This window comes from Cibotium barometz, chromosome 10 (genome assembly GCF_041138505.1).
Source record: "Cibotium barometz isolate CiBa-2024 chromosome 10, ASM4113850v1, whole genome shotgun sequence".
NCBI classification, from domain to species: Eukaryota; Viridiplantae; Streptophyta; class Polypodiopsida; order Cyatheales; family Cibotiaceae; genus Cibotium; species Cibotium barometz.
In genome coordinates, this window is record NC_141055.1 from 9,624,017 (window position 1) to 9,646,164 (window position 22,148).

A 22,148-nucleotide genomic window follows, 5' to 3' on the forward strand; every position below is an offset into this window, starting at 1 on the left:
GCCTTATCTTTTGCTCGTAATTAAATGTGTCAAATGTGCACAGGCCAATTAGCCTGCTCAATGGTGCCATAAGTACTAGAGGAGCATAGTCATAGCATGTGCTGAATTTGCTGAATTTATAAAGGCAACATTGCCTTGTTTACTGTATGGACTAGACGAGATACTTGAGGACCACTTATGGCTATGGCAACAACATGTTACTCAAACGACGAGGATCTCTCTCTCTCAAAAAAAAAAAACAAACTCAAAAGTACAAAAGAAAGGAAGAGAGAAGCCTATCCTAATTCTACCCTAACTCACAAACCTAAGCCCTTGTACTAACTTAAAAATCTAAAGCTAGCAAGGATCAATAACTAACATCAAATCCATTGTCGAAAAAGAGGGGCAATGAACACTCCATTGAGAACAGGCTCGACCAAAAGTCTAGTGTGAACTCAAGGCCTTTTGTTCATGCAAAGTCTTTATACATACTTATTCTATATTGTTCTTTATTGCACCACACATCTTGACTTTATCCTTTGACACCTACACACACCTACACACCCAAATGTCCACCTTTATGCGGCCCCAAGTTGAATTCCGCCATTTACAAATAAATTCACACAAACAAATACAGCAAGTTATGCTCCCCTTTCATTCATACATGGTTACACATCATATTTGTAACATCAGTTTCTATGGAAAACAAAAGCTACCACGTTATCATGCACTGAAGTTTAAAAACACATTAAGCTGCCATAAAGTGTGCATATGGCATTCACGAGGAATGACACTAGATACTATACAAAATGATTGTCACTAAATACAATGATGTCCAACATGAGACACTTAATAAAGAGTATTAATTTATCATAAACTAAAAAACAATGTGCAACCCTGAAATCATATACCAACTTATGAGGTTCAGATGACGACTCCACAAAGCCATGTTCAAGAGATGGAAAAGAGAGAACTACACAATAACTAAATCAATACATCATGCCTATTTTTGTAAGATTGACTAGCTGCCAAAAGAGATACAATCATCAAAGCAACACGATCGAAGACCCATTATGACCATGACAACAGAAAATATCACATGTCTCTACTTGTTTGCAGGAGTAAAGTTTAGAGAGACACTATTGACACAATGTCTTTCATTTGTCGGTGTACGAAATCCTTCACCCTTGAAAACATGACCTAAATGGCCTCCACACGCAGCACAAGTGATCTCTATCCGTTGTCCATCAGCATCAACCTGCAAAGAGCGAATTTAAACTGTAGGGGTGTGTGTGTGTGTGTGTGTATGTGTGTGTGTTCACACATCTACAGAGGCATGCCACCATGATGTTTTGTATTCCTCACAAGCAACCTCCCTAACTCGGGAAGACTCCAAATTGCGGGCGTCTTTGATAGGTTGAGAATTTGTCAACATTCCAACTACTAGATCCAAAAACCACACAAGCAAGGCCTTAGCCCACCTTGGCCCAAACCAGATAGTTGTGGCGGGAAAAAATAGGAACATTCGTTTTTATGGCAAACATCCATTTCAAGAAATCCTAACATTTCAGTGGTTTTGGCTGTTTTCCGTTTCCCCCCTGTTGTTTGGCTGTGGAAACACAGCAAGAACACTGTTTGTAGCCACTGCCCATATGTCAAACACCTCACATTTTTGAGTCTCCCTTCTCACCCACCTCACATGTTAAACCATCATGTATTATTTTCGGTCTAGTCATAATGGGCCAACTTGACCCCTCGCAAGTGCTAATACAACTCTCTCTCTCTCTCTCATGTACCACTTTGGGTTTCATAGACCCATTCGGTCTTTTGAAAGTGTTTAATAGAACTCTCTCTCTCTCTCTCTCTCTCTCTCACATTACATCATTTGTGGAGAGATTTGGAGGGACAGACTCACGGTTGACTCAGACGCTGGTGCCCATCTTGCTATATGCACATGACATAATCCTGATTTCCAATTCTGCACAAGGGTTTCAGAGACATCTAGATGCATTGCAAAGATTTTGTGACAAGAGAGACCTCACGGTCAACCTCGGCAAAACCAAGGTCATGGTCTTTAACACCTCTTACCAAGTGCAGGCTGGCTGGTCCTTTCTCCGTAGAGGAGCCCAGGTGGAGGTCGTCTTATCTTATGTCTACCTCAGAGCATAGAAGTGGGAAGTGGTAGAAATAGCCCCTTTTTCAACTTCAAACAGCAAAACATGGGAGAGATTGCGCGGAACACGTTTCAGTTTTTGAAACATTTCACAAACCAAACGGGCAGGTTTCAGGCTGGGAGAAACATTTCGGACTAGGCAAAACGTCTTGTGCTAACCGTTACACATTTTTTTTTGCTTGGGTGAGGCTTGGCTCATGGTCGTGGTAAAAACGTCTAATAGCCTTAGTAGCCTTACTAAGGCTACTAAGCCTTGGTAAAGCCACGTCAGCTCAAATAATGACCACTAATCACGCTCACGCAACTGCGCCCATGTTGCATATTGAAACGGCACAAGTGCCTACGCATTGTCACACACATAGATCTCCTAAACATAGGACAAACATGATTAGTTTCCAAATTAGGGATCGTGCAAGCTAGTTCACCACCCAACCATAGGTCTGCATCGGCAGACCACCCCGAGCACAAGGACTAAGGCTTGGAGTGGACCATGTCCAAGGTCTAGGCACAGGCCTCTATCACCCAACAACACGCTTATACAGTGTCATGTGCATGCACATGTACATGCTGATCCTAGGGCTATTTCCTCAAGGGGCAGCAGATAAAGAATGGACTTGACTCTGAAGCTATAGCAGCTAAGGCATGGGCAGGAAGGTGGTGGGAATACCTAGGAGGCTGTTATGAGGAGATATCTCTGTTGGCTGCAGCAGATTGGGGGCTTTGCCCAAGGGACCTGGTCAACAGCAGGTCGGCCAGCCCACCAAGGTCTTCAAGGCCTATAAATAGGCTAGGCTATGTTCCTTGTCATTCATTCAGTCCTCTTAGAGGTGTTTCCACCTTTTGAGGGGCAGCCAAGGGCTAGCCAAGAATGTACCCTTTTTGTACTATACGAATATACTGAAACTAGCTCTCTCTCCATATCTCTTGCTTGCATTTTGCATCAGGTTGTTCCAGGCTGGTGCTTAGGGCTGAAAGAAGACTTGCAAAGCTTCTGCATGTAACATTGGTATCCGAGCATTAGGCTCAGCAAGGCTAAACACTACCAGATGAAGGTGCACAATCCAACGAAAGGAACACAAGACAAGGAAGAAGTTCCCAAGAGGTTGGTTGTTGGTGTTTCACAAGACCCCAGGGAAATGGCAATCCTGTGAGTCGGGTGCCACTTGGGGCAAGAAAGGCTTTCAGGCAACGGTTCCAACGGAGGATGATCCTCCAAGGGGTGGAGTGAGAGTGCCAAACTCAGTACTCAAGAAAAGAAGACCAGAGAAATTGTTTAGGGACAGGGCATAAAGGAATAGGGGACAGGATGGAACAGACGAACATGGATCTTCAACAGATTTGGAGTTGGATTTGGAGACCGTGTAGGGTTTTCAGTAAAAAGGTTGCCAAGAAGAGAAGGATGATAGGGTTGGGACTCCAGGAATGGACAATGTGTCACCATTTGGCCACCAAATTGGTCCACCCATGCTTTCTCATTATGTATGTGCATTGGACTGGCATCCATGGCAATTACATATGCCGTGATGGATGCTATTCATGTGATACTATGGACTTGGCTTTCCGCTGGGACTTGTGCCTATGAGTACATGCCTGGGGATTGGTGTTCCATTGGGTCTGGTACCTCGTGTACTTGCTTGGAGCATGTCTATTTTCGTATAGTCTCATGAACAGGGATTGTCCATACCAATGCTGCATTGCATAGCATCTTTATGTGCTTGCTTGCAATTAAATTTGCATCATGTTTTCATGCTTGCTTGACCAAAGTGTAGCTCCAGGTAAGGGAACGCCCGCCTGTGAACTGTACGTGTGAACCATGCTGACATGGTTATGTGGCATGTGACAAGTGGTAAGTATTGGTCATAAACCTAGCCTTAGGAATTAGCATTAATTTATAAGTGAGCATGTACACACTTCATTAAGTTTTGGGGAACCAAAACTCACTTATAAATTATGACCAGCCCTGTGTTCGCACACACTGATGTCCCGAGGTGGACAAAACCCAATACCCACCACCCAGACCTTATCCCCTTTGTACAAAGGGAGCAACCAACCATGTGTCCGTTCTAGCTTGCACCACAAGCATAGTTGCAATGAAACACGTTTCATTCAGTTTGAATGAAACGAAACGTTTCGTAAACGTTTCATACGAATGAAACGCGTTTCATTTGTGTCCACGTGGGAAGTGTCCAATTTAAGTCTTTTTTACCTAGATTCTTTAGTTTTAATTTGAAAACATGTTTTTATGTGTAAATGATGCATGTTTAATATTGTTTTGAAGGAAAGGCAACATAAATTTTACATATTATAAACTTAGATATAAATTTGGGGGCTTGTAACCTCCCTGTTTTGTATGAAACGTTTTTGAAAAATCTGGGATTTGAAAGAAACGTTTTTGAAACGTTTATGAAACACGTTTCATGAAACGCCTGGCAACTATGACCACAAGGCACTTGTCCTGTCTACCTAACACCTAGGGTGGACAACTCACCATCTCTCTCTTCTCTCTCTCTAGAAGTAGACGCCTCTTATTGGTTGTCTTTTCTGCACTTTCTTCTATCCAACTCCATATCCAAGTTTTCTAGTGTGTTTTCCAAGCTTCCAAGAGTGTTTCCAGGTGGTGTTCACTCTCCCACACACTCCCAATGACTGAAATTCAGCAAAACAGCTCCTTATTTTTGCTGTAACTTTTGGTCTTTTTGTTGAAAACCCTAATTTCAGCCTTCCTTTCTCAAGTTGAACCATAGGGAAAGCTTTCCCAGGGTTCCCTTCATCCTCTTGAAAACTTTTTCTTTTGTCGCGAAGAATCGCGACAAATCGAAGATTTCAACACTCCAAACGCTTCCACGTGAAGGCTTCCGCTGTCATTGACTCTACTTGCAATTGGTAAGCTTTGATGCTTAAATATGAAAGCATGTAGTAGGAGGGAGGAACCGCACTCCATGATCACATACCCTGTGTAGTGTTGTTCTCTTGTCCAGCGTGCTCTCTTGCAAATTGTTGCTACTATGCATTGGTGGAACAATAGAGAGCAAATGGTAGGGAACATGGACACTTAAGAGGGTAGTGTGAGTTGCAAGTCTACACCGACAACCACATTGCTTGCAATATTGTATTCATATGCATTGGTATAGAAATCTGGTCAGAATTGCCCATGACACAATGTGCTTGATTCTCCCAAGATCAATATACTTTATTTGAGGGAGGGGCCGGCCGTTCCGGCCCATTGTGCGTATCTTGTCAATTCAGCAAATTACTTCTTGTATTGAGCATGTTGTCCATTAAATCTTGGTGTATTTAAGTGTATTGATTAGCATTGTGTTCAACCAAGTTACATTGATATCAGAGCATACGGTTCTCTTTCACTTCTATCATGAAAGACGATCACCGCGAACACTACCTATCTCTATACTTAGAATACTATGGACAACCATAAAGTGAATGTTGGAGATGCTAACACCAGAGACGGGGACAATGAAATGCATGCTTCCAATGCTTTTCAGGATGAGTAAACTCATATGGTGTACATTAGGAAATAGGAACATGTGGGACAGCCATCCCGTGGCAAAGAGAAAATGCAAGAAGAAGAGTCCATAGCCTAAAGGGCTGAACTTACTCAGGATCCATTGCTACATGATTGTTTGAAGACCAAGAAAGCTAAATCTTAAACCATCCCACATGCCTTGGTATCCCCACAGGCGCCCAAACAAGAAATTATGTCTAAGAGGCTGAATCCTCATGCTATTGGAGAGGAACCATCGGCAACTTCACGCCATGTAGAAGTACCTTATGTAGCCTGTGAAGGATACAATGTTTATGGCAGTGGTCAAAATGTATATCAAATGCCATTGTCGGCTGAAGGTCGGCTGAAAATGTGCATGCACAACACATACAACATGGGCTACAATTTTCTATTGGTGTAGGTATTCCGCGTATCTCTCATGCCACTCATGCCTTCGAGTGTGGGGAAGCTATGGGTGAAAATGCACCAATGTGTGTTGAGGAGCCAACCGTGCCTGATGCTTACAAGGCACATGTATCTATGCCTAAAGCATCACCTTTTGTTCCTAAAATGATGCCAGTCACAAGGGCTATCCCAATGGAAAAATATGCACAAAAACATGTTGAGACGCAGGCTGATGCATTAAAGTCTCATGACTTCAAAGCCGGAGACAAATCTGTGAAGTTTGACGCATATCATGGAAAATATGATGCATCAAAGGCACTTGCTTTTATTGCCCAGTTTGATATTGCTTTTAGTGATGAGGATTTCACCCATAAATCCATGATCCGGCATGTAAGCATGTTCATGAAAGGCACTGCTCCCCATTGGTGGCTCACGAAGGAGCTCTTAGCGAATCCTGTTAGATCATGGGAAGAGTTCCAAGGAGAGGTTCTATGCCCAATTCTTGCCTCCCAATGCATTGAATGAGATAACAATGAAGTGGGATTGGGTGAAGAAAAATGAGAGAGAAACGATGAATGCATATGTGCTTTTGGAGATGTCTCCATTTATGCATGTCACCGAGGCAGAAAGGAAGAGAAGGTTTCAATTGGGATTGCAACCCGTGTACAAAGCAGGACTGCAAATGTATCTAGTCACACCAACTAATCGCAGCCGCCACTGCCACCGAGCAATTGGAACTCAAGTTGAGTCAATCCAATAAGGCTAAACCCTCATTTCAAGGCAAAGAGAGGGCTATCCAAAACCTGAAAAATAATGGACAGCCACCTAAAAAGGACCAAAACCAAGATAAAAATGGTCCAAAGTCTGAAACTAAGTCTACCAGGAAGCATCCCTTCCAAGTGAGAGACTATGGTCTCACTCCGGAGTAGAAAAAACAATATATGAGCGAGGGGAAATGCTTTACTTGTGGTAGTACTGAGCATATTGCAAATGCATGCCCAAACAAGAAGCGTGATAGTGCGAATACATCAAATCCCGATGTGTATATGGTTCCGGATGTGCAAGGCCACACTTCACATGATAGCAAAGACAGGGTTGTATGTAAGGCTTGGGGACAACTTAAGGATCAGCCCACTTTATTCATGTTTGATGATTGTGCAACTGAAAACTTCATATCTACACAAATGGCAGTTGCTTTGGGTATTCAAGTGGAGGACATGGATCCTCAAATTGAAGCAGGGGCTGTCTTTGTTGGTAGAGAAGTACAGGTTATGCCTGTTATTGGCAAGTTGCGCCATACACATTCAAGACTATGTGGATCATGAGGACTTTCTTGTAGCACCTTTGAATGGCTGTGATGTATTTCTTGGAAAGCCTTGGCATACACGCATTGATCCGTGCAAGGCTTACAAGACCCATAGGATCACCTTCATGCATAAAGTCCGAGAGCATATGATTGATACTAGTGAAGAGAGTGATACCATTCCCCTTGTTTCTCATGTACAAATTAAGAAAGTAATGAAAACGAGTGTTTTTATGTACTTGATTTTTGTACGGAATAATGTTGAAGAAAACAATGTACATGTAAACACTCTCAGTAATGATAGGTTGAAATTCTTGCAAAAGTACAATGATTGTTTTGCTGATGAGTTACCAAATGATTACCACCCTGGAAGATCATCACAATGATCTTGTGCCGGGTAGCTCACCACCTAATAGACCAGCCTATCGTGTAAGGGCATCCCAAAAAGAGGAGATCATGAAGCAGGTAAATGAGCTTCTTGAGAAGGGTTTGGTTCAGCCAAGCTCTTCCCCATATTGTTCACCCGTTCTCTTGGTTCAAAAAATGGATAGATCATTTCGTATGTGTGGATTATAGAGCTTTGAATAAGCTCACCATCAAGAATTAGTTTCTGATTCCACGCATAGACGACATCCTTGACAAGTTGGATGGATCAGCATGCTTCAGCCAAATTGATCTCAAGAGTGGGTATCATCGAGTGCATGTGATGCCTGGGGATGTACATAAAACTGCTTTCAGGATAGCATTTGGACTTTATGAGTATCTTGTTATGCCTTTTGGTCTTACGAATGTCCCGACTACATTCAATAGAATGATGGATTGTATATTCCATGGGTACAGAAAATTTATAGGTGTCTTCTTTGATGGCATCCTAGTCTTCTCAAAGACCGAAGAAGAGCATAGAACTCCGTAAGCATAAACTCTTCATAAATGCAAAGAACAATGAGTTCTTCTTGTCAAAGATACATTATCTTGGGCATATTGTGTCCAAAGATGGAGTGCGGATGGATCCTGCAACGATTGATGCAATTCGGAGTTAGCCCAAATTGAGATCAGTGCATAAGATCCGTAGTTTTCTTAGATTATGCTCTTACAACCGCAGGTTCATTCGCCACTTTGAATGGATTGCTTCTCCTTTGCATGATTTGACAAAAAAGGCGACAATATTCAAATGGACTGATGTAGAGAGGGATGCATTTCTCAAATTGAAAGATGCAACTACACATGGTCCAGTGTTGATCATTCCAGATTTCCAAAAGCCATTCAGTGTGGAATGTGATGCATCTGGAAATTGCATAAGAGCTGTCCTAAATCAAGAGGGACATGTCGTGGCTTATGAGAGCCGTAGATTGCATGATGCGCAGAGCTCTCTCTTGGCATTTACCTAACAGGATAACCCTACCGTTAGCATCAAGTATGTGGCATACTTCCCCTCCTCATACATTTCCACTCTCGGAAATGAATCCGAGAAAGTCTAACCACGTCTAACCACATTGGATAACTAACCTTGAACTCAAATTCATACACGTCTAATCTTTTCACACATATACATGTATTGGAACCAGCTTAACCATAAGCCAATGCTTCTACAAGACTACCTAGGTGGAACAAAACTAACACGATCTTAGTATTGTCAGCATTTGGCCCCCCAAATGGTCCATCCTTGCTTTCTCACTATGTGTATGCATTGGACCAGTGTCCATGGCTATTGGCTTATGCTTATGTATGGGATTGACGCCTATCATGTGATACTATGGACATGATCTTCTAATGGAACTTGATGTGTTCCATAGTTGCAAAGAAACACGTTTCATTCATTTTTTATGAAATGAAACGTTTCCAAAACGTTTCTTTCGAATGAAACGCGTCTCTTTCCCTCCCACCTGTTATCAGTACAATTTGGGCGTTTTTTATCCAGCAGGCTACTAATGAGGCCATCAAGGATGTTGAGGATTGAGTGCCCAAACTCTAGATTGAGAACTCTAGTCTTTGGGACTATCAGGCTTCTCTAGTTTGTCATGCATCTATCAACATGCTTTACTTTGTGTATTTCAGACTTTAGTTTTCTTTTTTTTGTATCAGCTCAGATTCAAACTCTTTGTGATCACTTTGAGTGCTCAGTGGACTATGTCACTCTTGCCTACTTTATATATTGTTTCTTGAGTTTTGGGCAGTTGCCATTATTGATGATGGAATCCAGATCTTGATTCTTGATGTTGCCAGTTTATTTATGCCAATTGGTTGGTTGGGTGCCTACTACAACTGGGTCACCCTGAATCTTTAGTTTTAACTTGTAAACATGTTTTAATGTGTAAATGATGCATGTTTAATATTGTTTTGCAGGCAAGGCAACATTCTTTTTTCATATTATAAACCCATATATAAATTTTCGGGCCTATACCCCCCCCCCCCCCCCCCTCCTTGTATGAAACGTTTTTGAAACATCTGACATTTGAAAAAAACGTTTTTGAAACGCAATCCAAAAAACGCTTGGCAACTATGATGTATTCATGCTCGAAATGTCATGTTTGGGATTAGATGTTCCGCTGGGACTTGTGCACGTGTGTACATGCCCCGAATATCTAGTGGACTTGGCTTTCCGCTCGGACTTGAGCCTTTGTGTACATGCCTGGAAATGCCTAAAGGATTGGCTTTCCGCTTGGAATTGTGCCTGTGTGTACATGCCCGGAATCGCTTGGAGGATTGGCTTTCCGCCGGCCGCTGGGTCTAGTACCTCGTGTGCTTTCCCGAAAACGTGCCTTGGATAGTCTCATGAACGGGGATGATCCATACCAATGTTGCATTGCATAGCGTCTTTATGTGTGTGCCTGCAAATTGAAGTTGCGTGTTGGGACTTGTGCATGTGTGTACATGCCCGAAATATCTAGTGGACTTGGCTTTCCGCTAGAACTTGTGCCTGTAAAACCTACACATGCCCAGAAACGCCGGGAGAACTGGCTTTCTGGGACTTGTGCATGTGTGTACATGCCTAGAAACACCTAGAGGATTGGCTTTCCGTTGGATGTGGTACCTTGTGTACTTGCCCAGAAACATCTCTCGGGTATAGTCTCATGAACGGGGATTGTCCATACCAATGTTGCATTGTGTGGCATCTTTATGTGCTTGCCTTTACATGCTGTTTTCATGCATGCCTAACCAATGTGTAGTTCCGGGTGAGGGGACGCCCGCCCGTGAATCGTGCGTGTGAAACTGTCTAGCTGACATGGTTATGTTGCAAACTTGCATGTGGCCATGTGGTAAGTATTGGTCAAATTGCGTTAATTTATCCCTTAGAACTTGATGTTAATTTATAAGTGAGTATTCACACTTTAATAAGTTTTGGGCGACCAAAACTCACTCATAATTTAGGTACCTCCACTAATGGTTGAGCAAGAGCACATGCCTGAGAGGATGAAGCCGCATGCAAATAGAGAAGAACCATCAATAACTTCACGCCTTTGTAGGTATACCTCATGCAGCCTGTGAGACGAACGCAACGTATATGAAAGTGGTCGAAATGTATGCCAAATGCCACTGCTAGCTGAAAATGTGCATGCACAACACATGCAATATGGGCAACAATTTTCTCTTGGTGTAGGGATTCCACGTATCTCTCATGCTACTATGCCTCTAAGCCATAGCCACATGAAAACTCATTTTGTCCCTACAAAACACAAAACAGACGAAACGTTTTGAAATGAAACAAAACATTCCCGACCGAAACGCCATTTTTCCCAAATTTGATTTTAAAAAGAAACCCTATTCTTCTCCTCTTCTTTCTCTTCTTCTTCACATTCTTCTTCTCACCATCTCAATTTTCTTAAAAAACCTATAAAGACGAAACGATGAAATAGACGAAAATTTTCTTGTGACTATGTGTAACACTCCTCAAATTTGACTTCTTGGTCAATTTCACCTAATTTCACACCCAATTGTTAAAATTCCTTACAAGTATTCCACTAGCTCTTCTATTTCTCACTTTCCCTCAATTTCATACTTTCAACCTCAATGGTCGAAACACCGTTTTGCCGAAATTCGCCTTCTTGGTGAATTTCACCATTATACTTAATTTCGGCACTTTGTGCAAGCGCGAGTGCCCATTCGAAGGTCGGTGATTAAAACATACACACATCCCATTCAATATGTGTATCTAGACCATAAAGGAATTGCCCTGTCTTATCCTCCCTCATATTTTATGAGTTGTACAACCAGGTGAGTGACATTGTATCTGCAACTCAAGAGGAGAACGGGCTTGCTGTGTTAACTCCTCATCAGAGTTAGTAGAGGTAGCAATTGGGGTAGGGATTTGGGTGAGAACTTGCAAGAGGGGGGAAGGAGGAGTGGGGGAAGAAGAGGCTAGAAGAGATAATCGCTTCTCTAGAGCCTGGTTCATAGCATTCTGCTCAAGCAATTGATCTCCTTTTTGCTTCATGAGACTCATAAAATTCTAGAACAGCAATGTCATCTGGTCCCCAATGAGAGCAGTGCTCCCTGATGCCATTGCTGTAGAAGTGACCTTCCTCGATATGTTGTTCTCTTATTGTCGGAGGTCGTCATAGTGGGAATGGTCAAGGTTCTTCCTGACCGCAAACAAACCATCCACTGTGTGTGTGGGAGACGTTTCCACTCGCATTCCGGAGGCTGAAAATTTATTGTCCTTCGAGGGATAGGAGTCACACTGACATGGGAAGTTCTTTCAGCTTCTATAAACCAACCACCCACGCAAAAAAAATTCCCTTTTTTTTTCTTGGCTGAATTTCTTCACCAAAAGGCAAATGCTATGATACCACTGTAACATGTGGAAGCTTGCAAACAGGGATTTACTTTGATAAATGACTTTCAGCTCTTGCCAATGTATAGCACAATGTAATGAGAATAAGAGTGCACACAGAGAAGAGAAGCAATGCACAATGTTGGGTCCCAAATACCCTCTAGAGGGCCCCCACCATGTATGGTGTATTTGCTTTATTGAAGAAGTAGAACGACCGGCTACTAGCTGTAAATAACCAAGACCAAACTTACCTTGGAGACCTTCACTTGGCTGCAGTGACTCTCAGCCTTAGGATGACCCTTGATCTTCACCTTCCACCTTGCCCTTGGCTCTGATTGACTACCTAGGCCCTTGAACCTTGGCACTTGCCGAGAATATAAGATGATTTATGCAAGGCACTGAATGGATGTATATATATCCTCCATATGTTCTAGTCGGCTCATAGCACTGTTGTCAGCCTATTTTGATGCTCAGGTCTTGCAAAGAATATCGCTATTCACACATGTGCTACTAGGCTGCCATTGCTGCTGGTCAACAGCCTATTCTGCTAGCCGACTAGAGTTGTGGGCTCCATAGGGCTGCCCGACTGGGCAATGCATGGCCTATGGCTAGCCCCCATGCCCTTACTCAATACCTTGTCCCTTTTTAGGTAGATCCTAGCGGCCCTTGGTTGGCTCTTCCAAGCTTATGTCTCCTGACACTAGATTGGTGCCAGCGTGCATCCGGCTAGAAGCCTAATAACAGCCCGGTACACCTCTACATCATTCCAGAGGGTTACTACACAAACATGTGGGACATGCACACCTGACCATAACCCTCTACAGTGGATCCTTGGCTAATTCGTCCCAAACAAGGGCTCACAAAGGGCCAATTACCACTCTAAGTCCTGCACCTATTGTACACATATGTCCACATGGCATCCAAGTGGGGGATGCACATGACACCAGTTTCCCACAACTATGCCTCAGAGTGGTCTTCAAAAGCCCAACCTTCTCCATGATACCAGCTGCCTACGCACAAGAGGATACACATCCCTAGCCCAGTTTGAGAGACACTGTTTCCAGGCCCACTTCCAAGAGACTCGCACTAAGTGTTGATTGTTCGATGCTTTGGTACACCCAGCAACGACAACCAAATGTCAGAATGGATGATTGGTAGAGTACATACTACACAGAGACTGCACGTGATGATGCTCTCACGTATGATCTAGAGTAAGCCATCACTGCCGCATATGAGATCATCTTAGCCGGGTTTGGAGAATCCCCTCTCGTCGTAGGTACACTCTTTCATACCATCACTTACATGCAACATGTACATACGGTGGTTGCAGATTGTCTCCCACGCTTGGCTCAAGTAAGGTTCAGGCAGCGGTACAACCAAGCCATGCTCGCTGCTCCAATCCACCAGGCTCAGCTATCACGCCCCGTCAAATTTTTCCAGGCCTAGCCACCGTCGCCATACCACAAAAAACTTATCTTCTAGGGTTCTTATTTAAGAGACTGTTCATATGCAAAGGAGTAAACAAACTCAGCCTAGCAACTACTTTGGCAACACCAAGGAAACCCCAACTCGATCGGGCGAGTTAACCCAATATTTGTTATAACAGTTCACACATCTAAACGAGCGGCTTCATGAATTCAAAGATCAAGTCGCTATCTTGGAGAACAAACCAATTCCAGTGCTCGAGTGTCACCAGCCTAGACATTTCCCAATATGAAAGGGGCCTGGTGGACTCCAAGACATCTAAATATTTGGAAAGTACAAGCTTTAGGAATGGGGGATTGTCTTGGAATACAAAGGATCACACTCCTAAAATCTAGGAGGGTTACTATTTTTTGCCCAACTCCGATTTCCATTCGCGTCATTACATCTGGAATTGAGCAAATGGGGGGACATGCCAAAGCACATTTGGCAGAAGGTCCATCACTTGGGATATTTTTAAAGGTAAAGATTATGGGAGAACCCCTCTCTTAGATTGGGACATGTGGCAAGAAAGTGGATCAAAGTGAGACAAGTGACCCCACACTTGTCACTTCAGCTATTGTGTGGCTCTCCACTTGTCATTATAGCCTTCTCTTGCCATTTTAGCTCATGGAAGGCCCAAATCTATAAATTGGAGCCCTCCCTCTTCATTTGGAGAAGCTCTCTTGCTGCACACTAGCCTCTATTACAGGTTGCCCTATGATGGCTACTCTCTTTCTCTCTCTTCAAGGCTGCCCATGAAGTATACCGGCTGTTGGGGACTGTTTTGGAGGCTACCATTGCGAAGAAATACTGAAGGCAAGGGTATTTAATCATTTTATTATGATTTCCAGCCACTGTACTTGTACCAACCCTTGTACTTGCTGTACCAGCCACTATACATGTTGTACCAACCAGATCCAACCTTGAGTTGAGATGAATGTATTTGATGCATGGCATCAGAACTTTATTAGATGATTAGTGTAACTTTTTCTTTCTTTTGAAGTTTTTCTTTTGTTGGACCAAATATTTAGCTTAAGACCTTCATGGTCTTCGTATTGTGTATTTGGTCTCATAGGCCATTTTGGCCTTCCATAGACATTAATACAATTTTCTTCCCGGATTAGAGATGCCTAGGGCTCTTCCTTCTAGAACTTTGCAAACACAGGGAGTGACTATTGCAGCCTAGACCAACAACACCTACTTGAGGACCAGTGCAGAAAGCTCTCAATAATCTCTTCCAGCCTTGAGCTTCGAGGGCAGACCCACCCACCCTACCTGGACCCCAGGCTGATGTAGGAGCCAGACCAAGAGGAGTGACACTGGAGAGAGCCACCAAGGTATGTAGAGGTCAACGACCTCAACCTGGAGGCCCCCGCCCCCCTGCCCCTCCCGCATCACCATAAGAGGATTAGGGCCATCATTTTACACCATCAAAGGACTCCCTAACACCGGCTCAGCTTTACTACTCTGGCTACCATGTTGCAGTGCCTCATGCACGATATCTTAGGATGATATGTAAGCCTATGCTCTTTGTACATGGATCAGCTCTAGCATTTTAACTTTGGCATTTTCTTTCATTTCATTTTAGTACCCATGCTAATGTATTGCATGGACATGATGTAATCCTTTTGGTCTCATAGGTCATTTTGGCCTTTTGTTGATGTTAATATAACTCTCTCTCTCTCTCTCTCTCTCTCTCTCTACATACATACATACATACATACACAAACACACACACACACACACACACACACATATATCTATGTGCACATGTATGTGCCTACTTGAATACACACGTGGTCGTGCCTGAGTGACTTCATCTTAGCCTTCATTCTTTTTACTTAACTGCTGAAAACATATCAAAAACCTTTATGTATCAACATACATTCTCATTAATGGCGCCAGGAAGTCCCTCATAAAATGCTGGCCAGCCACAACCAGAGTCAAACTTAGTGGTTGACTTGTACAAAGGTGTTCCACAGCCAGCACATTCATAGACACCTTCCTCATAAACCTTATTATATTTGCCAGTTCCTGCCCACCTGCTAGCAAGAAAATACAATGAGGACTACCTTCGTGACTATACATCAAAATCTATAAACTACTAATTCTTAAAAGATATATATAACAACAATGAAGAGCCCCCAAATCCTTTGTAGCTGCAAAATAAAATCTCCAATGACAAAGCAGATGTAGCTTGTACTCGCTCTATGCCTTTTTGAGCATAGAATGAGAGGGGTCGAATTAGATCAGAAAGACAATCCTCACAGCACTGTATAGCAAGTGCTTGGGGGCGTAAAGATTTTATGAAAGGAGGATCATCTGGTAAATATACAAGGTCCAGCCAAAGAACAATACTTCAAACTTCAAAGCACATAACTAAGAAAAGAGGGAGGCAAAAAGTAGGCCCTTCCTTAGTATTGTCCACCATTTGTCATGGTCGCTAGTCGACTCAATTCCTGTGCAGGTCAGATACATTACACGACCAACAAACCTGAAGAAACCTGCTGTATATTCTCTGTCTGCAGATCTGTTGTGATTGCAGAGAACACCCGCCTCCAGTGACCATGACAGTCAGGAATGGGCGATGGTCTGTCCATTCCTGCATTGCCTTCTCAGCTGCGCCGGTGTCAGCGACCTGCACGAATGGGCATCCCAGAGTCCATTCCCTATGCTGTCATAGCCCCAGGTAGATGGAAGGAAGCTGCTGAGCATTGAAGGAGGACCTGTTATTCACAGGGATTTGTTGCAGATCTCAACTCATTGCATCCATAAAAAAACTTTCTGCACGTGCTGAGTTGGCAGCTGAGTTGTCCACCACTCATTGCTTGCCTTGCTGAGCTGCTAAAGTTGATAACTCCTCCTGCTCTGCTCTGGAGGCTATGATAGCTGGGAATGGACGTAGCTCATTGATTCCCAGCTCATTGAGGCCTGTTCGACTGCTGAGGACAAGCTATTCCAGTCACCTTATTCTGCACAGAATCTGACCTGACACTAGCTCTATTACCTGCGGATCATAATCAGCTTCAGAATCTGCACCAATTTATAAGGGTCAGCACATTTCTAAAAAGGGCTCCTGGCTCCATGGGTTGCCCTTGCCTCCTTGTCCATTCCCTACATCGACATGGATATCAGATGAATCAAACAGGTTGACTTTGACTGTCGCGTCCGCATCGTAAAATTCTCGCTGCTGACTTGTCGCGACCAGGCTGCATACTGATTTTTCCTGCTTCCCACAGCTGACGTGGCCATCCATCCGGATGTCCATGAGGGTTAGGAATGGCCACCAGTCATCCCCTTCCCAAAAAGGACGGCAGGCGGCAAAGAAGGCTCCCAGCATCCATTTCCTACCTCATAATCTCACCGGCGGATTCGCCACCAGCCAGGAATGGATGTACTCTCGATACTCATAACCACTTTTTTCCCTCCATAGGTTAGGTCTCACAACAAGGGCTAATTCCTCTGCTAAACCCTAACCCTAGCTAGTGGACATCAAAAAAAAATCGATGCACTTCACGCAGATTTCAATTACGAAAAAAAAAACAGAAAAAATGATAGTACTTACTCGGTGCCCTTCTGGCGGAGGATTCGGAACTGTTCGGGGGAGAGGATGGCACGCCATTCTTGCTCTGATTTCTCCACTTTAGGGCCGGAGCCAGCAGCAGCAGCAGAAGCCATTGGGCGGGCGACAGTCAGACGGGAGCGAGGGGCCGGGATAGTGTGAAAGGAGAGGGCTTTATCAGTTGCTGTTGTGGTGGATGTGAACGATGACGGGCAGCGTTGAAGAAGGATAGCAGCTCGGAAAGCCATTGCCAGCCCGCACGTGCAGACTTGCTCGTCCCAAAATAAGAAGAAACAGTCGCACGCGTATAAAGCAAACCACCTTTGCCACTTGGCACCTCAACGAACGTGGAGCATCCCAAAACCAGAATGAGTCGATGAGGATGATGGACAGGTAAGTTTTTTTTTTTTTTGCCTGCCACCCAAATTATTCCGCAGCAATTTTTTCTTAAAAGTGAAATAATTAAGAGCGCATATTCCATCATTGCTTTTTTATTTTCCCATGTTCAAAATTAAGGTACTTTTTTAAAGAAAAAAACTAGCCCTAGGCCTAAGATCCTCCAAACTTCTTGTAGTCGCTTAATTATCCGCCCGTATAGGCGATGCCACCGAATTAAGGTACTTTTTTACATTTAGAAAATGTCGTGACTATAAACAAGGGTTTTTGTGCGGAAATTAGGGTTGGGATCATTTTCACATACATATAAATCAACAATAGAGGAAGGGCTTCCACCACTTGATCCTACCACAAATATCCAAAACTTGAAAGTTGTAGATTTGTATCCGTTTACAGTAAATCCCGTGAAGCTAGATGTGGTCTACCAAACTTAATTGCAAGGCAAAGAATAATCAAATCAATGTTGATATTCTTGATGTAGATTTGCTTGGACAATGCATAGAGGCATTGATCAATTGTCAAGTTCTTCTTCTTCACATACTTCATCTACAAGGAGAATGTCTAATATTTCACTTATGTACTCACTTTAGTGAATTGGCCTAGTGTTTGGAGCTTCTAAAGTAGACCTTGTAGTAGAATGACCTAAATTGTTAAACAACTATAGTGAATATGTCACAGGTGTCCTATCTAACTGTTGTGTCCTATCTAACTATCTATACTCATATCTATGTATAGCTATAAATTAGTGGGCCAAGCCTAGATGCCCTAATGCATCCATATATATATTTATACATAAACCATTGAACATGATGCAAACCTCACATCGTGGTCGATCACTACGTTATGTCACATCATGTGTGACCCATTATTGTGTCAGTAGAATGCATGTCATGAACACCCAACTAGGCTTTGAATGAGTTAAACTTTTACTTGGGGATTGCCTTTGTAAATATATATACTACATGATCTATTCACTTCGTTATTTGCGAGCTAAATACTTGAAATATATTATCACACAAGAGTGAAGTGCATCTTTGTTATCCTAACTTAGGAAATTAAATGCTAAACATTTTTAACTCGTAAGAGTGTTGTAGGGTTCGTAAAACATATATACTACATGCTCCACTCACTATCACACAAGGGTGAAGTGCATCTTTGTTGTCCTAACTTAGGAAATTAAATGCTAACATTTTTAACTCTCAAGAGTGTTGTAGGTATGTCTTAACAATAAGTGCATTTTACTAAGAAACTCCACATAATGTGATGATTAGGTATGTTTATCATTATGAATACCTTATGACAACACTTCCAATAAAATCCTAACAACGTAGTTGTCATGTGAGCTACTTGCCCCTTGTGAATATCTTTGTAATATTAAAGTTCTAACTCCAAACTCCAAATCTTTGACCATTGGTCAAGCTAATACATAATGAAGTACAAAAGGGGTGAGTCCAGTGAAATAGTTGGAGAGGATTGAAAGGAAGTAGTTAACTTGTGAGGTTGTGAAGCTATTCAATGTAAAGGCCGCAAAGAGTGAGCTTTTCTTGCTGAACTCGAGGCTTTTGTACCTATTTTGATATGAGTTAGCAAGTTTTTAGTGTTGGGTTATGGTAGCATTAATGAAGGACGAGGTTGGGGTCTTTAATAAAGGAAGGGCTGCCAATGTTGTGAGGCTATGTCTTGGAGTTTACTAGATCCAAGTGGGAGTTGAATCTCTTTTGTTTTTGTAGACTTAGGGACTTTGGCAAAAGGGGTTGTCATTGACGAGGTCACCATGATAGCTTTTTCTTTGTCGACTGCAGTGATAAGCTTGGTTGGTATGGTCAAGGGTCGTGGAGGTGGCAATAAAGGGGCTATTCATGATGATGAGGTTTCCTTGGTGTGAGGCTTTTCTTTTGTTGGTGATGTCGATCAAGGATTTTTTCTTGTAGTATAATATTCATCCTTGGGTTCTTGTTAGACGAGTTTGACCATTGATGCCACTATTGGTGATTGAGAATTGTTTCTAGGAGTGGTTGTTGTAGATGAGGTTTAGTGCTTAAGATCTTGTTGCTTCCATGGTGACACTTGGAGACCAGGTTCTTGAGATCTTGCTGCTTCCATGGTGACACTTGCAGATGAGGTTCTTGAGACATAATGGCAGCTCTTCCATTAGAAGATGTGGCTCTTACTCTAAATTTTGGATAAATGGAATGGTCACCTTCATGGGGATTTGTTGTTTGAGGACCTTGAATATGTAGATTTAGAATTGATTCCTTCTTTGGGGGTATGGCAGATTTTGAGTGTTCATCACAAAGGATCTTCGATGGAGAAGGTGGGTCTTCATCAAGAGTAGTTTTTGATGTAGAGGCTAATCACCACTTTGGACAAGGTCATATAGAGGTTGACTTTAGTAAATCTAGCTCATTTTGAAAGGGAATTTGATAATCCTTTGTCTTATTATTCTCTCCCATGTGTCACCCTTGAAATTATTAAGTGGAGTCAATTCTTCTTCATTTGGTTGGAAGGGTGCTCATGCTTCTAATCCCTTGTTTTTCAATGTGGTGCCAGAAGGCAGAGTTTTGTTTTGGGTCTTTATTTGTGTCCCTCCATGTAGCACTTGCATCCCAGTCTCTTTATCTGCTACTAGCAAAACTTGTTTTTTGCTACCAGCATCAATAGGTTCACAAATGTAGGTTTTGATGTTTCTTGCGCAGCGGATGTTCGTGGATTCTGAGTTGACTTCAGTCTCTTTGGTGAGATTGTTTTAATTTTCCTATCCTCATTTGAGCTTGTTTTGACCTCTACTTTTTACTTACCCTTGGTTTTTGGTTTCGGAGGTTCTAGATCCCTTTTCTTCGATTAAGATTTTGGTTGGTTTGAGGCTTGTTTGTCTCCATTTAGTTTTTGTTTCAATTTTTGGGATTTGGATCCTCATTGGTCTGATGTGTCACAACATTTCCCTCAACCAATTTTGAAGTTTCAGCATTGGCAAATTTTGTTTTGGTTCTCACCTTAGCTTGTAGCAGTGAACACATTCAATGGTATGGTGGTTTAGCCGTCCATTATGCACACTAACAATGTTGAATTTCTATTGTACGGTGAAGCTTCTATTGTGTCTAGTTTTGTTGTGTTTAGTCTCAGACAGTCTTTGAATAAGTGGTGTAAGACACATTGCTCACATAGGGGTTTCAAAGTGTTGTCAGATGATGCCAGAGATGGGGTATTCCAGATAGGATAATCTACTATCTTGTGTGGTCCACGATAATAAACATGACAGTCTTATCACATCCTTAACAATTTCTACTCCTTGTTTGGTCTCATTTTTTGGGCCAAGGGCATGAGACTTTCTAATGTGAGTTCTTGGACTTGCAGGGTTTGATGGTTTTGTATCTTGTGCTGATTTATTTGAACATTATTTTGCTGAGTTAAATGTGTGACACTGCTCCACCAAGGTTGGTGCACAACTTATGTTTGTGGTTACACAAGTGTTCATGAAAAGTGTGGTCTCATAGCCTTGTTTGCAATGATTGCAATATAAAAACATTGCCTTTATTCCTCCCGATGGAAGAGGTTTCAGATTTTGTGAAGCTTCTTTTTCATCCCAAATTTCTCTTCCCATCAAAGCAGTGTAAAGCTATTGAGTAGTGAGTTCCGAAATAAAATTTTTTATAACCCTTTGTTTGGTTGAGGGATTCTCCACTTCTAGGTCATCATTTAACATAATATCATCCAATCGGATAGCCTCTTTGTAACATTGATCAAAGGTCTCAAGATTTGATACAAGGATCAAGTTGTGCAAGCCATTTTCTTTAGCCCCATCATAAAACATCGTTTCAATTGAGCATCTATTCAAATTTTCCCATGATTCACACCGTGAAGCAAGAATTTTTATTCAAAGGATAATATCTCATATGGTTTCATTCGTTTTTCCGCTCATTGAAGTGATGCACACCACCAATGACCTTGTCTCAAGAACCCGTATAAAAGCTATCTTCAAAGTTTCATTCATTTTTCTACTCAATTGACGTGATGCACACCACCAATGACCTTGTCTCAAGAACTCGTAGATAAAAGCTATCTTCAAAGTTTTGAAATTCACTTTGATTTCAAGCCGCAATGTGGTAAACCATTAACTGGCTTTGCTTATTAAGCATAATGTGAAATCTTGAACCTTAAACGGGCAATCAATAGCTCCAAATGCATCACAACATTGATCAAACACCATATGGGTCTGTGGAACCATCAATATTTCCTAGGCAACATGTTCAAGGGCATCCCTTAAGCTATGTGTAGCTCCTTCTTATCCTAGGACATCTTTCAACCCATGTGAGACCCCCCTTCCTAAACTGTTTAGCATGGAAAGACTTTGTTCACTAAAGGATAAAGTGATTTGAGAAGTGATTGGGTTAAAATTAGTGTTATGCAAGGGACTTGAGATTGGTGACATTAGGGTTATTACAGGTTTGGTGAAACCTAGTGGAGGACTCATGTGTATAGTGTTGGTCCAATGTGGGTATGAAGTCCCGAGTGTGAGGCCTCAATGTGTGGTATAGGTCTCAATGGCTGCCTAAGGGTGGTCTAAATTAGATATATACATGTGTAGGGGTAAGCTTT

At 42.4% G+C, this 22,148-nt stretch overlaps 1 protein-coding gene across 1 annotated transcript; it reads right to left on the minus strand.

Moving 5' to 3' along the window:
- Window positions 1–968: 968 nt before the first annotated feature.
- On the minus strand, window positions 969–17,511 carry LOC147634538 (peptide methionine sulfoxide reductase B5-like). Its single transcript, XM_086803617.1, has 3 exons — window positions 17,160–17,511; window positions 15,480–15,636; window positions 969–1,237 (listed from the first exon to the last, which is right to left on the minus strand). Exons 1-3 carry the CDS (start codon window positions 17,402–17,404, stop codon window positions 1,085–1,087), a joined length of 555 nt encoding a protein of 184 aa, XP_086659743.1. The 5' UTR covers window positions 17,405–17,511; the 3' UTR covers window positions 969–1,084.
- Window positions 17,512–22,148: the final 4,637 nt, after the last annotated feature.

What these genes read in the sequence shown, in the direction of transcription:
- LOC147634538 (XM_086803617.1), bottom strand. Translation starts at nt 17,404, where the DNA reads ATGGCTTTCCGAGCTGCTATCCTTCTTCAACGCTGCCCGTCATCGTTC. An exon ending in CTCCGCCAGAAGGGCACCGA is followed by an intron (nt 15,637 to 17,159) that starts GTAAGTACTATC and finishes TCTTGCTAGCAG; the next exon opens with GTGGGCAGGAACTGGCAAAT. An exon ending in CTGGCGCCATTAATGAGAAT is followed by an intron (nt 1,238 to 15,479) that starts GTATGTTGATAC and finishes CGCTCTTTGCAG; the next exon opens with GTTGATGCTGATGGACAACG.